Source organism: Corvus moneduloides, chromosome 9 (assembly GCF_009650955.1).
Source record: "Corvus moneduloides isolate bCorMon1 chromosome 9, bCorMon1.pri, whole genome shotgun sequence".
In the NCBI taxonomy this organism is placed as follows: Eukaryota; Metazoa; Chordata; class Aves; order Passeriformes; family Corvidae; genus Corvus; species Corvus moneduloides.
The window spans coordinates 6496925-6512278 of record NC_045484.1 but is presented as its reverse complement, the minus strand read 5'-3'; the positions used below and the strand labels follow the sequence as shown (position 1 = coordinate 6512278).

Sequence of the window (15354 nt, the reverse complement as noted above, 5' to 3'; positions counted from 1 at the left end):
AGGAACATCAGGCCCACCTCACACCAAATAATATTTTCCCTAATAGTTTACAGAGGCTGAAATTCCTCTAGACACTTTAAGGTCACATTTGAAAGGTAAATTGCTTTATTTCAAGTATGGTCCTCTTATGTTGCCCATAATAATTCAACAATACCAACCTCCAATTCTGAACATAAGCTTGTATTTAGGCTTCAGAGCAAACATCACCACAGGGGTGGGTGGGTGTGTAAGAATTGTTTGTTTGTTGGGATTTTTTTTTGTCATCAAGACAGTTAAAAGGATTTACAACCCCCTCAAAGGAGTGTAAAAAAATGTTACCCTCCAATGCATTTACTATTTAGTCACATATGTGTCTTTCGACAAAATCTGCAGGAGGCTTGATAGCTATAAACAAGCAGAAAAAAGGAACTTTCTACAGTGTCAAGTAGACCCTCTACGTATATTTAACTTTGGAGTTCAGTATATGTAAATGATTTTATGTGGGCAGTTTTAGGCATGCTGCAGTGTATCTGAGACATGGGTTACTGCAATTCACCAGCAGTTTTCTCTGTTTCAGTTTCTGCGTATTTCTCTGCTGTACAGGTTTTATACTCTGCAATGAAAGCCATGAACTGCAACACTCATTCTGTGTGTGACTGCACTTTAAGATTTCAGCTCTTCTTTTGGAGGGGGGGGAGGAAAACCCAACAACCAACCAAAACCCAAACAACCAATACAAAGAAACACCCAGTCTTCTAGAAAGACAAAAGGGCTTTAATTACATCAGGACTGCTGCCAAATCTCAGACATCAAGAGGGACTGGAATAGCTGATGCTCTAAGTCACCAGACAAGTTTATCTGCTGTAACCTTCTCTTTCTGAGAATCAGAAGCTGGTGCTGAGTGCTAGTGATACACAGTTTAGTGTGAACTGGAGGTGGAAACAACAAAAACTCTCTGGAAGGTGAGCAACACACTGATTTTTAAAACTGATATAAGTTTGACTACCTACTTAGAATTAGCTGTAAAAAAATTAATTATTCAGACATCTATGCATTCAAATTGGAGACCTCAAACCAATGTCTCTAACATTCCTCCCTCTCCTCAAAACAGTTATTTTTCTGCAACTTCATGTATTTATCAGTTGATAACCTGGCTACAAAACTAAGCAGGGCACCATTCATCACTTAGAGGGGGTAAGGCAGGCACAGTGGCTGGAGGAACCACTGCACCTGAAGACACAGCCAGGGCAGCACTGGAATGCTGCTTCCAAACAGCTCTCAAGGCCTGAGTGAAGCAAGCTCAAGAGAAAAACAGAAAACCCAAAGTACAAAACAAAAACAAAGCACTCCACCACATCCACAGTTTCCCAACAAAGCTATCACAAATCTGTACTCCCATCCCTGGCTCCAAACACAGAACCAATGTGCAGGCTCTGCTGGGCTAGGATGCTGTTTAATTACATTGCACATCTGCTCTGCAAGAACCACCTTGTAGATTGTTTAAGGAAATATAAAAAGGGAATGCAATTTTTATGGGTCTAGTCCTAACTCAATGAGAATTCTATTCTGCTATTTGTAACCTTTTTTTGACTGAATTTCTTTAAGTTTACAAGTTTGTACTGAAATTATAACCTTTTACCTTCTGTGCTTTGATGGGTCCAGCCCGAGGCTGTTTCTGTCTCTGCTCTTTGGGTTCTGGTAATTTGTCAGTGGACTTCTCAGAAAGCACAGGGCCAACTTCATTGTCACTGCCACTGGAAGCTGGGGCTCCAAACTGAATAGTTTCTATACCAAGATCGACTCCACCTTCTTGTCCAGGCTTTGTCCCCTAGTTAAAAGGCAAACATTTAATCCATTCTGAAAAATTTCTGTATCAGTACAATGACAATGGTTCAGAAAAGAGCACAAAATAGGCTCAGCTGAAAACCACTAGAAAGGTACTTTTATCTTCTGCCAGAAGCACCATTTGTGACTGCAACAGATTTACAAGAATAAACAATATCTGAATGTACACTTCCTCCTCCTCAAGTTTCTATTGTTAAACGAGCTCAAGAAAAAAGCAGTGAAGAAATATGTAAACATCATCAAGATCAAGAGGAATAAGTGCAATTCAGATTCAGGTTCACAACATTCTCTGGAAAGTTTAAAACTTAATGTTCAATTCAAGAGGAACAGTAAGAAATATTTTTATATTTCCAGATCTCTTATGCAGTTAAAATAGTCTCCAATGACTGCTATCTCAAATTCTTGCAGTTTAAAAGAATTAAGACCAAAAAAGTACCAAGAAAGTAAAACCACAGCACCTCAAATGTAAAATTTAGGCCTATGCAAACTCCACGGGAATATCTACAGATAATACAGTTATAAAGCATTGACTGCTTTTTGTATCTCCAATTTAAGGAACAAAAAACCCCTTTAGTTCCTTGGAGACATCCTGTTTCTGTCTGTATCACTGAACCTTACACAAACAGGCAAACTGGGCAATATTTTTCCTTTAAAAATGCAGTGAATAGCAGCTATCAATGGAATCTGTGAATGGCTGAGTTATTATCAAGAGAACAGGTTTTTCATGCTGCAATTATAAAATCACCAGGCTGTATCTCATGTTTCTGTACTATCTCCTGACTTCATGGGATTTTACACATAATAGCTTAAGTATCTGCACGCCTGGATAAATGGAAAATCTGTACCCAACCCAAATGAGATATAATTTGGGTAAACTTCACACACAGCAACTCTTCCTCCCTTCATTCTTACCTCTGGAGACGTAGCTGAACCAAAAGATGTCAGAGGCTTGTTCCAGGCACTGACTGAAGGTGGCTGAGGTGGGCTAATGGGTCCCACTAACAATGAAGAAAAGAGAGTTAAAAAACTCCTCTAGGTTGCTAGAGGCATTCAAATCAATGTATCGACTGAGTGAGAATTAAATTACAGATGTCTTGATTAATTAAGCTTTAATTAACCTATTTAGCAGTTAAAAATATGCTACCTATTCAGCTGCTTTCAAGTGAGGCAATTATCATGTCTGGAAGAATGACCAAGTCTGACAAAACAGACTCCTCAAGGGAGTGACAGTTGCTCATTGCTTGTGAATGAAGAACATGGCAGAATGAAATACTGACTAACATTATACTGCAAAACCCTCTTTCCGGAGGTTACTATGCTGCAGTTGGGTATGCTGCCCTGTCCAGAATCCATCTGCAGCTAAAAAGACAACCAGAGAGCCAGCTGGCAATTAGCTTTCTCTAATACAATGCTTGCTCGCCCCCACCTCAAATCCAAAAGCCACCACTTACATTTTTTGGAGATGTCATTCAGAACTGCTGTAGGAGGCACTTTGTTGTCCCATAGTTCAGCTCCCAGGCCATTGTGAGCCTGGGTGTTCTGCAGGACTTTGCCTGACACCGTGTAGTCAGTGCTGGCTGTCCCTCCTGCAGCCTGGCTTTGTGTTGGAACAGGAGCCTGTGGCTGAGCTGGAGACTGTGCTGGGCACGGAGGCTGTGCCTGTGCCTGTGCCTGCTGTGCAGCTGCAGCTGCTGCCTGCTGCTGCTTTTTGGCAAATCGGGGGGGCAGCTTGGAGTTCTGACCTCGGCCTTTTTCACTTGATCCTTTTTTGGTCCAAACCTGTAAGGAGAAGCCAATTTTATTCTTCCAGGGGACAGTCTGTACAGACAGCAATTGTACAGTGCAAAAAGCAAACTGATTAGCCCAGCCTTAAAAGAAATTTATTTTTTGGGGGGTATTTAACCACAGGGACAATGATTTCTCATCTGTTTTCTTCTTGGAATCAACTGATATACAAGCAATAGGATAAATCTTTATCACAGTATAAAAAATGGTGTTTTTTTCAGTTTGCCAATTCCACCTGCCTGACAGTGCCCAATTGGGAAGTACAGAATCCCAAGATGACTAAATAAAAATTAATTTTATTTACTAAATATTAGCAACTTTAATATTAAATATAACTAAATAGTTTTATTTAGAAGGAGAAAATACAGCCTTTTTGGAAGGAAGATTCTGCACCCTTGACAACATTCCCAGTACTGCAAGTAGCTTTTTCCCCACCATAAATGCTGGTCTTGTACCTGCACTGTTTGCTCTTCCTTCTTTCTGCGCTCTTCATCTTGCAAGCGTTTTTGCTGCTTCTTAGACACCACTTCTGTGAAACCATCATCATTCAAGTTAGATTGGGAGTCTTCAACTACTGTCACTTCAGGGTGATCATCAATGATCACAACACCTATAGGAAAAGGAAAGGTATAGATGCTGCTGTTTCAACAGCTTCAGGGTGCAATGCACCAAGCCAAAATTGGCTTTGGAGTGGAAGTTACTTCCCCACAGACACAGAGGGGGGCCCTGATTAATGGCAAGCTTCTGCTTGCCAAGTGCTTTGCTGCTGAGCTCGAAGACAAGGAGTTAATATTTAAGAACTTTAGAACTGGAGCTTCCTGTACCAGATTCTCCAGGAAATATGAACTAAAACACAGTAATGAATAATGAGCAGCCCTCCCACGTATCAGCTCTAAGCTCATCAGTGATAACCACTGCATTTACTTTTGAAAATTAACTGAATTATGAGAATGTGATGGGGAATGGTATGAATGCAAGTTTATGATTGTACAAAACTCTTCTCCTCTGTACATAACACACAACTAGGTTTGCCACCTTTTACAGGCACACATACAATTAGGTATCACAAAGATAGCCATGCTCAAGTGTATAATTATTCCGGTGTTTTAAAAAAATCACCTTTGTTAAAGTTTCCAAACATCTAGCTCTATATGCAATAAAAGTAGCAGAACTATCAAAAACTGTTAGGATATTATCAATACATACTTGCATAATTATTAAGATCAAATTGAGACAAGGCATCCACTTTTTCCTTAGGCTTTTTTGGACCAGCCTTTGGTTCTTCTCTCTTTTTGCCACTTGCATCCTTGGTGGTCTTCTGTCCTGCAGCAGCGACACCTCCATCCTCCTGATGTAAAGCGTTGCTGTTGGCAGGATCAACACCAGGCACAGGTGCTGCCTGCTCTTCAAATGGCCTGTGTTAGAAAGAAACATTTGAAAATTAAGCCACAGAGAACACTCAGGAGGGAGCAACAATCTAATTCAGATCCCACTGTAGGGCTGGAAGTGTTACTGACTTCTCAGTAGGGTCCAGACTTTTTACTTTCAGCTCCTCAATGAGAAGTTCAACAGCAAAAGCTGATTTGGGGAAATAACAAATACCCTGTGCTAACCTTTCCATCAAATTAAGCATATGGAAAAATAAAGTTTAGTCTAAATGGTAAGCATTTCTCAACCTGCTTGTCTGTGTTAGGTGATTGATCTAAAATGCAATGCAACAATTTATATATTAACTGCAGAACTGCTCACATGAACATTTCTGCTTGCATCCAAATCTCGAGAAATACAGCTCAACTCAGAAAACAGCACTGCTTTTTTTTTTAATTAGGCATTTTTAGCACTGTGCATACAAGAATACTCCACTCTCAGCTTCAAGTTCCAGGTGTCTTGTATACGAACAGAAAAAGTAGAAAGTACAGAGCCACGGGTGCATGCATCAGTGCCTTTTCTACCACTCCACAGATCTAAACTAACTGCTTATGGTCTCAAACCAAAAGAGGACAACAGAAGACCATGACGCTGTGTGCTTCCTCACAGAGGCTGGTTACTCACCCTCTTTTTCCACTTCTGGGAGGAGGACCACTCCGCCTTTCACTCCGGGGCCCTGAGAAATTCCTCCCTGGCTTCGCCGGCCCATTGTTGCCACGTCGGTTCTGACGGTCTATTCCAGGCCGCTGACTAGAGAAGCTTCTCTTGGCTATTTCCCTTTTTGGAACCCCAGCGTTTTCTCCTGCCTTTGCAGCTACCTGTGCTGCTGCATCTGCTGTTTTCTTCTCATCCCTTTCTCGCCTCTCATTGAAGTCGCTGCTTTCCGAGGCTGTCTCCCACTCTTCATTTGCCTGGTCTGAAGAATTCTGGTTGGACAAGTCTGGTGTCTTACTTCCTGACACATCCAGAGCAGGGTTGGAAGGCTCATTAACCGCATTACTAACTGTGGCACTTGTTGTGGAGCTGGTCACCACCTCACTCATCTTGGATGCAGCCTCTCTCTCTTTTAGGCGCCTGAAGCGTGGTGGCTTATCTTGCCTTGGAGGCCGGGCAGGCCTTTGTCTTCGTGGCCTCTCTCTGTTTGGATCAAACTTTCTCTCAAATTTTGGAGGCCTTTTATCAATTGGTATAGGACCATAATGCTCATTTCTTCTTGGAGGCTCCCCATCTTCTGGTTTAATGATCTCTGTTTGCCTAGGATTCCACTGATTGTCTCTGTAGGCTGGTCTCCTTATTGTGGATGGACGTGGAGGACGTCCCCCAGGATCCCTACCACCACGTCTATACATTCCCCCTCTGCCTCGTCTAGAAGGCTCTCCTTTAGGAAGAAATCCTGGTTTGGGCTTGTTCTCATCATCTCTTACGTATGTTTTTTCTAGGGATCTGTTGTCTACTCTGATATTGTTCTCAGGTTTGAATGACAGGGGCTTCGGAGGCTTCTTGCCATCAGCTCTTTCTTCTCGTTTCGGGTGCTTGCCCTTAATGATGCTGTCTTTATCTGAAAGCAGGGTGTCACTTGCGCTCTCGTGCACTTCACTGTCAGAATCTGTCTCTGAGCCGTGCTGGCGCCGCCGTTTTGGGATTACTTCAAAGTCAGAACTCTCACTACGAGTTTCACTCTCTTCTCTTTGCCTAACAGGCCCTGAAGGCACATGCTCTGATCTAGGCTTAGGATCTCTGTAGTGTGGATACTCTCTATTATGGCCTCTACTGCCCCGACCACGTCCTCCATAAGAACCCCTGTAGCTACGGCCCCTCGAATAATACTCGCCACGACCTCTGCCTCTGTATCCCTGATCTGGGAACCAGTCCCTGTCCCTGGCCTCTTTCCAGTATGTCCTAGGTGGTAAGCCAGGCTCTCTTTTTACTGGTCTGGTTTCTAAGCGTGGTTTCTCTACCACCTCCTTGCTCACCACCTTCTCAGCCTGCTTCTCCTCCTTGCTGGCTGGAGCTGGGGGCTGTGCATGGGGCGGGGGCTGCACTGCCGGCTGGGTGGCCGGGGCCTGTGGGATAGCCGGGGGAAGCTGGGCAGCAGCTGGCTGGGCAGCTGGGAGCTGCTGCTGGACTGCAGGGGCAGGGAGCTGCACCACAGCTTTAGCTGCAGCCTCGGGCTGACTGCTCTCCTGGCTTGCTGGTACTGGAGCAGCATCCTGGGTTATCTTCTTAGCCAGAGGAGCGCTGCTGGAGGTGGATCTCTCAGGCTCAGCCTGAGGCAGTGGCACTTGAGGTGCTTCCTTTTTGTCACTTTTTTCAGGTTTGCCTGGTTTTTCACTAGCTGTCTTTTCTCCTTCTTTCTCCTTTCTCTGCTCACGCTCTTCTCGCTGTTCCCGCTCTTCCTTCATATCCCTAAGCACAGGTTTCTTAATAGGACCCGATCTTCTTACTGGTCTATCACCACCTTCGTCTCTCCTGCCATAACCTGGCCTAGGACCCCATCTTGTTTCAGACTTAGGTTTGAAAGTTTTCTCAGGTTTTGGTCCTTCTGATGTTCTATTAGTGATCAAAATTTCTTTTTTCGGTTTAATCTCAAGTCTCTCAATTGTCTCCTTTGCCTCAATAGGCCTGTTACTTAATTTAGGGATATTTGCTGCTGTTTCACTCCTCTGGTCTTCTGATTTTAGAGAGTGACTTGAACCATGGGAAATGCTTCTCTTTAATGAAGAGTGACTTTCCCCCACAGGCACCAGTTCTGGTGAACTACGTGTAACCTTCTCATTCACTGCTTCAAAATTAACTGCTGTGTTAGGTGTGTCAGTTTGAAGAGGCTGTACATCTTCCAAAGGCCTGCTTGGGAACTTCTGTACCTCTACCTCTCCTGATTCTCTGAAAAACTCTGTCTTTGGATGAGAGTCCAACTGGTTGTGTTCTACAGGATAAGCACTGGCAGGGACAGCAACTCGTTCTTGCTCCAAGTGTGCCTCAGACCTAAGCAGAAAGCAATTATTAGTGTGTGGGGGAAAAATTTATTCATACATAATTACTCAAATCAAATAATTTTCTATTAAGGATCCATGTCAGCTCTAGGAAGTAATTTTTAGGATCAGGAAATAATTTTTAATGGAGCCACCACCTATTACCCAGATGGCAGCAGAGCAAAAAGAATTTCTGAATACTTTCAAGATGCAGAGGAAAAAGCCTGAGTGTTCATCATGAAACAAAGGCCAAAAGGGACTGTTTTGTTTTATACCACTTGTACTTAACACACTACTTAAGAAACAAATATACATTGGACAGAAGTTCTCTAAAATGGAGAGAACAGAGAGCAAACGGAGAACAGAGAACACTGTAGGAATATTCTACAAAACTGAAAATTCAGAATATTCTGGCAATCACCATTCATCTAGGCTAAGGATCCTAAACAAGAGGTAAATTGTCTTTCTACACCCTGCTACAGAATAGGCATGTTTTGTACAACAGCACCAAGCACACTGCATCCCCCAGTCACAGCTCCTTCTTTCAAGTTTTGTATGAAGAGCAGTTACAACCCAGTCAGTTGACACTGCAACCTAAGTTACACAGCTAGGTGAGCAAGTATGTGTGACTTGGAGAGGTGACAGGCACTGGCACAGCTCAGGCTTACCTCAGATCATCAGGCTCTTCTAACACCTTGGGAGGAGAACTGGACTGCTGAGATTCTGCGTGGGGGTAGGGGTCTGAGCCCCACATCATGCGTGGCTCTGACAGAGGCACAGTGTGCTCCCTTGCAGAGCGAGCCATGTGCTCAAATGAATCTGAACCAGCTGCTGAGCCCTCCAGCTGCTCCCTTCTCATCAGTGGTTTGGGAGGCATAATTCCTGTGGCAGAGGGAAGTTCAACAGTTGAAACAAATTTAATATTAGCAAAGAAACCGACCTCAATACAAACAAAGCCTATCAGGAGGTACCAAGGAACATTATTCTCTCTCCTCCAGTCTCCTTCCCTTTGACCCTCCATGTTGAAATCAAATGTCTATTCCCTGCCAGCTGATCTCAGAATGACTAAATCACACTCAACACTTGTATCCCATGTCCCAACAAAACGAAAAAGTTGTCTGCTTTCACTATAAAGGGAAGAACCAGGACTGTAGACCTGCAAACTCACAGACAAAGTTTCTGCTGTAACATCTGAATGGCAAAAGGCAAGATGAGTGTACACACAGGTAATTTTTTATACTCTTATTATTCCAACTTTTTTCTTTGTACCATTTCAAAGAATTTCTGTAGTTTCACTGTCTTTACTTAGCCTGCCATTTCTTCCACTCATTCCTTGCATTCACTGAGGATACCCTTTCCCCTGCTCATTAGCTGGGCAGGTATCTCCATTACACTACATGACAGACTTCTATTATTTATGCCCAACAGCTTTCCTAACTGCAAATCAGATGGCCACTCCGCAAATTAAAAAGGACTTTACAGGGTCAAGAATTTGAAACCACAAATTTATTACGACTCTGGAGTTGTTAATATGTAATGTAAAAATAGCAAAGTTTCATGGGTTTTTTTAGGAAGCAATGTAGTACCAAGTGCTAACGTGTAATGAAACACAAATGGTAAATACACTATTTCTCAGTTCAACCTAACTCTCGCCAGCTCTAACAAAGGCTTCTGCTGACATTCTCAATCATCTTAACTGTCACTCACATGCCTGCAGTGTGACAGCTGGGACTTTACTTCATAGTCAAAAGTATACATTCTCATAGGGCTACAATTTTAGTCACATATGACTACAATCTATTTTGTCTTAAACAATAAAATAATGTAAGCTTCTTCATAAAAACTCACCCATTCAGTGAAAAGAGTGTGGTTAGGAAAAGACTTCTATTTCAAAACTAAGTAAGTTCAACAGCCAAAAAATGTTCCCAGGTTTACCTGGATGAATAGGAGGCATATCCATTGCAGGTCTTCCTGACATCATCCGTGGGTCCATGTAGGACTGCATCATGAGCCACCGGGGGTCAAAGCCCATTGAAGCCAAATGCTGGGGATGAGGCTGCATGGGCTGGTAAAGGGGTCTGTGCTGGGGTGGAGGGACAGGGCCACTCGAAGGCTGGGAGGGAGCAGACTGTGGAAGGACACCTTGCTGCTGCTGCTGCCACTGCTGCTGTTTCATTTGCTCCTGCAGGTCAAAAAACAGTATTACAGGACTTTTTGGTAAGATGAAGACTTGAGCACAGCTCTAATAACCCTTGGAAACAACAAGTACAATTATCTCCAGGACAGTAAGCATTCTGAAAGTCACCTGCAAACATGCATCAGGATGAGCTAAGAGAAAAGGGAGAAAACCAGACGGCACAATTTACAATAGCTACAGCTTAACTGGTGTGCAGCTGAGACACAGAGCAACCTATACTCCATGCATGTCATTAATGCAAAGTGCACCTCCGACCACAGGACCCAAGTTCAACTCAAATCTGTGAGTGTCACACCCTTTTAAGAAAAGCTGCAGAAATAATCAATCATGAGACTTCTGGTTCCACAGGCAAGCCCAGGGCAATGTCAGCGTGGACCAGTTTTAAAGCCTCCCTTGCCTTCTGCTCACTTATAGACCATGCAAGTGACAAGAAGTATTTTAGGCAGAGCAATTCCTGCCAACACCATTTTCTAGAAGCTGGAAACCAAAATCTCAGGATTTCTAGAACTCCTATGGTCACCTTCTCATTCAGAATGAGGCAGAATACATCATTCTTTAAATAAGCCTCCTTTTAATGAACTGGTTCATTACCTGCTGCCTCTGAAATCTTGGTGGTAATGATTTCTGGAACTGCTTAGAATAGCCCGAGGAAACAGCAGGACGAGGTTGAGATCCTGAGTCTGGCTCATTCTCATGAGTCACCTGTGAAACCTCTTTCTCATTCCGACCACTATCCTGTCGAGTAAAGACTGCTTGATCTTCTGGAAAAAAACAACAAAAACCCCACCCATGGGAGACAACAGTCAATCTTAAAACTGACAATTTCATCAGAATGTCACCTAAAGAATGTTCTGAAATGTCTGCCTTCTCTAACTTCACAATCTCAGTTTTCCAAAACCATTAAAGGCAACAAAAAGTCAAGGACAACCTCCCAAAACAGAACGACTGTTGTTTATACACCTCTGTCTCTTTTAAACTCAAATACCCTGGGAAATCAACCACTGGCATTAAGGCTGCAGCCATTATGTGATTTAAGAAGTGTTGTATCAATGATACCATATTGCATTTGTATCAACTTTTTTTAATGAACTAAGGTTTGGTTTTACAATCAATTTTATCCCTTTGAAGATAATATAACCTTAACAAGCATAGTCTTAACAATTTGCTCATGGCATTCAAGTTTCACTACAAAAAATGCAGCACATTTAAATATGTGTCTGCTTCTCTAGGCTTGCTGAAAGAACAGAATAGCTGAAATAATCTGCACTGCTTTTTAAGCAACATGGGTGGCTGACCCTTCTTTAGGAAGAGAAGAAAGCCTGCTTTTCTTTCCATATTCCTCAAAGTCCAGACTAAATCACAGAAGCCATTTTATTCCCTAATCTTTTGATGAGCTGGGCAAACAGGCTTAGCTCAAAGGACAGTTATCAGCTGTAATACGCCAGGAAAATAATTGGTCTAGATGCACTAGGTTAATTAGGTATGCAAATGAGGCTTCTAGACAACAACTATGCTCTGTGACTCAGCTTTAAGATACACAACTCCTACTTATGTGCAAGCATACCTTTTTCTTCCTTGTTGTTCTTGGTTTCACTTTCTTGTTTTTCTACTACAGGTGTTGCCACAGGTTCTACAGGTTCAGGGACATCATGTGCTGGTTTCTCCTCTTCTTTCTCCTTCTCATTCTCCTTCTCTTCTTTTTCCACCTCTTTTTCTTTCTCTTTCTCCACTTCTTGTTCTTTTGCCTTCTCCAGTTTTTCTTTTTCTTCTTTTTCTTTCTCCTTCTCCCTTTCCCTCTCTTTCTCCTTTTCCTTCTCCCTCTCTTTTTCTCGCTCCCTTTCCCGCTCCCTCTCCTTTTCCCTCTCCCGCTCCCGTTCTCTCTCCCTCTCCCTTTCTCTTTCCCTTTCCCTCTCTCTCTCTCTCTCTTTCAGAGGGTCTTCCCGAGAGGGTTTTGTCACACAGCCGAATTTCTCATTTAACCGTTTGAGCTTTTCAGCACAAGCTGCTTTTCGCTGTTCTTCCATTCTCCTCTCTTCCTCTTCTCGCCGCTTACGGGCTCGCTCCACTGCAGCTGATATCTCTGACTGCTGCCTTCTCCTCTGCTTCCAAATTTCATCATCATCTGGTACTGGTTTAGGGGGAAAGGGTCCCTGCCTTCCCATCTGGCGATCAGGGGGAGGAGGGTGCTGTGAGAAGAAAATCAGTCAAGTTGAACACGTGTTACATAAACAGCCAGCTGAAATACAAAGTTTTAACTATTTGTCAGCACATGTCTATCTGCACAGCATTTTTAAAAAGCAAAACTTGAAAGAAAAAGCCAGCCCTGACCCTTCCTGACCCAGTTCAGACTCTCACAACCTGAGCTCAGAAAGGAGAGTAAAGTAAAGAATCACTTGGGCTCATGTCAACTCTCCATCACCATCAAGGCAAAGTGACAGCGAAGACCACAAACATATTTTAGATTTGGTTACAGGCTGCTCTAAATTTCAGAGACTCAGGGCAGATCTCAGACACAAGTCCCTCAGGAAGCCAAGAAATTTCAAGGTAGCTCACGATAAGAGAAATTTTAGTTCACATTTCATTTGGGACTTCATCTCCACATCTGCCTTGGCAGCCAGCCCTCCAGCACTGTTCCTCTCCAGTTCCCAAGTGGGGCTGGATATCGAAAAGCTCTTGAAATTCTTGTGCATTTCACATGGCACTTATAAGATGGGGCTGTTTTACACAACTGGCAGCATGGCTGTGTTGGGGTTCCATTCCTACCAGCCCCAGGCATTATGATAATTTTACTTGTTAAAGGAAAGGTTTATTATCGTGTGAAGAATATTTTTACTTCTCTTAGTCTAAATCCCTCCACCACAGCATTAAAGAATTAAACTCAAGGAAATAAGGACAATTCTAATCTTTCTTACCGGTGGTAGAATAGATTTTGGAGGAAGAGCAGGGCCACCTCTTTCATGTATAGAAGGCTGCGGTGGACCTCGATCCTGTTGGATCAAACACAGCACTAGGGTAAAGCAAGCTCATAACCACAGCCAAGCTGAACTATGAATTTTTCATTTACTGTTTTCTACTGCATTAAGATACTACACCTAATAAGGCATCTGCATTCAACACAAATCTGCATGCAAAACAAGGGCAAAACCATTTTCACTTTTATGTACTGAGAGTTGAACAATTTAAAAATTCACACATCCAAATTTCAGAGTCTATGTTACTGCACCATTTTTCTTTAGATTCAATGTAGCATCAAACCTTAAAGAACAATGTGATCTTTAATACAGAAAGAAAGTCAAGTAAAATCAATCCCAGATCCCCCATCTTCATTATTACTGGTGTCAAGAGAAAATATTTCTGGGAAATTTTCAAAACCAACCATCGCTTTTCCTGGGGAAAAAAAAAAAACCAAACCAAAAATAGGGCTGTATCAGGCATAAATTGAAGTGGATAGCAATATTCCTCTACTAGAGGAAACAAAAAATGGCTGAGCTGATGAATTCTACATGGTCTGTATAAAATCCATTAGCGTGAGAAGTGAACTCACATTACAGCTACACTGCACTGCAGAAAGTGGACCATGATACTAAAAAAATCCCCACACCCATGAAAAATGTGTGGGCTATTTATCCACTGGACAACCTGATAAACACCAGAATGGCTTCATACAGTTCCAGGGGTGGACAGACAAGAGTACTGAGCCAGTCAGCCAAGCCACAGTGCCTGACACAAGAGCTCTCACCCCTCACAAGCATGGGGCAGAACACACTACAGAAAGTCATGCTATTTTTGCGCTGCAACCAGAGGCAGCTAAGTTGCATGCGTAGCACCTGATCAGTTAGCACAGCTCAGATAATGCTTTCAGTAGCTAATGCCTTCCCTCACGTTCATAACCTTAATTGACCTGACAGTTTGGAAAGACACCTCAGTCGGAGCTCTCCTGACGAGGCTGTTGCCACAGGAGCCGAAGAGAAGAGCACACAAACCTGATCGAGCTGAGAGCTTTTGCTGTAAGACCCTTTGGCTGCTGCTGCGGAAACCTGGGTGGCTGACTTGGCATTTGTCTGTTCTTCTGTTTCCTTCTGGCCATCAGGACTCTGGGAATCTTTTGATGGTGTTTGTTCATCACTGTGTGCAAAGAAATAAGAAAAACAGAATGCATACTCCACACAGGTATTTGGTGATTTATCTTCAAGCCTCAGTGTTTCTTAGTCAGGACAATTTCTACTCCTCACCCAGCTGACTAGTCTGCAGGCAGTTATGCAACTGAATACAGTATTAAATTACTGGAATTAGTGTTATTGGAATGAGTACTTGCACTCATTTCATTCAATCTTTCCAACATCTAGTTAAGTGACATTTCACATCTAATTGGCAACATCAACTCACCCACTTTCCTTTTCTTTTTGACTGCTTCCTTGCTCATCATCATCACTGAAATTTAACTGCTCGGTGTAATCCACTTCACTCTGAGCACCTGATGCATAAACAAATATTCAATTAATCTTTCAGAAACATTCAGCATACAAATAACAGACCATTAATCTGATGTTCTTACCTGCCCAGCCTTCATCGGCCTCAGCATCTAGATTATCAAATTTATCAAGCTCTTTGAGTTCACTAGCACTAAGAATGGATGGGCGCTCAATAGGTTCTGAGCACCACGAGGGTGGGCCTCTTCCCCTTGGGCCTCTAAAAAAATGAGAGAAACAACACCCACTGCCTTTACTTATCCACAAATGACAGATAAAAAGTCAACTTGTATGACTATTTGAAATATACAGCACTGTTGTTTCAAGCACAGTATAAATGTGAGCACGCATGCACATGTGTGACTACCAGAATTTAAATAATTACTCTTGCATGTGCACAGCTATCCTCCACTACAGAGAAATGCACAAAGTGGAAAACTAATTTTGAAATACCAGGAATTGACTACTTTCACTATAACAATGGAGAAGTCCTTTTATGGGCAAATACCGGTTTAAGTTTCAAAAGTGTTCCCACAAGTGACTCCTGCTCTTCACAATCAAAAGCCCTGTATTGTGCAGAATTGCCTGAAGTTTTGTAGGTGAGCTCTCAAACTTCAGACACTCCATGGCACTGTCCACACAAGCAAAACATGGGAGACTGACCAGTGTCAGTTCTTAT

The 15354-nt window shown here is 42.7% G+C and overlaps 1 protein-coding gene across 14 annotated transcripts in view; it reads right to left on the bottom strand.

Annotated features, from left to right (window-relative positions):
• Positions 1-15354, bottom strand: part of PRRC2C (proline rich coiled-coil 2C) — a 70380-nt gene that overhangs the window by 27993 nt on the left and 27033 nt on the right. For 12 of the 14 annotated variants that reach the window (XM_032117571.1, XM_032117558.1, XM_032117563.1 and 9 more), the window contains exons 8-21: positions 14762-14895; positions 14593-14680; positions 14190-14331; positions 13119-13193; positions 11771-12392; positions 10798-10967; positions 9945-10191; positions 8678-8891; positions 5662-8022; positions 4816-5024; positions 4065-4219; positions 3276-3603; positions 2737-2822; positions 1619-1807 (exon numbers count right to left, since the gene is read on the bottom strand). In XM_032117571.1, coding sequence (XP_031973462.1) covers positions 1619-1807; positions 2737-2822; positions 3276-3603; positions 4065-4219; positions 4816-5024; positions 5662-8022; positions 8678-8891; positions 9945-10191; positions 10798-10967; positions 11771-12392; positions 13119-13193; positions 14190-14331; positions 14593-14680; positions 14762-14895 — 5020 coding nt within the window. The remainder of the gene's footprint in view (positions 1-1618; positions 1808-2736; positions 2823-3275; positions 3604-4064; positions 4220-4815; positions 5025-5661; positions 8023-8677; positions 8892-9944; positions 10192-10797; positions 10968-11770; positions 12393-13118; positions 13194-14189; positions 14332-14592; positions 14681-14761; positions 14896-15354) is intronic. The other 2 variants (XM_032117564.1, XM_032117560.1) reach the window with 2 other exon arrangements.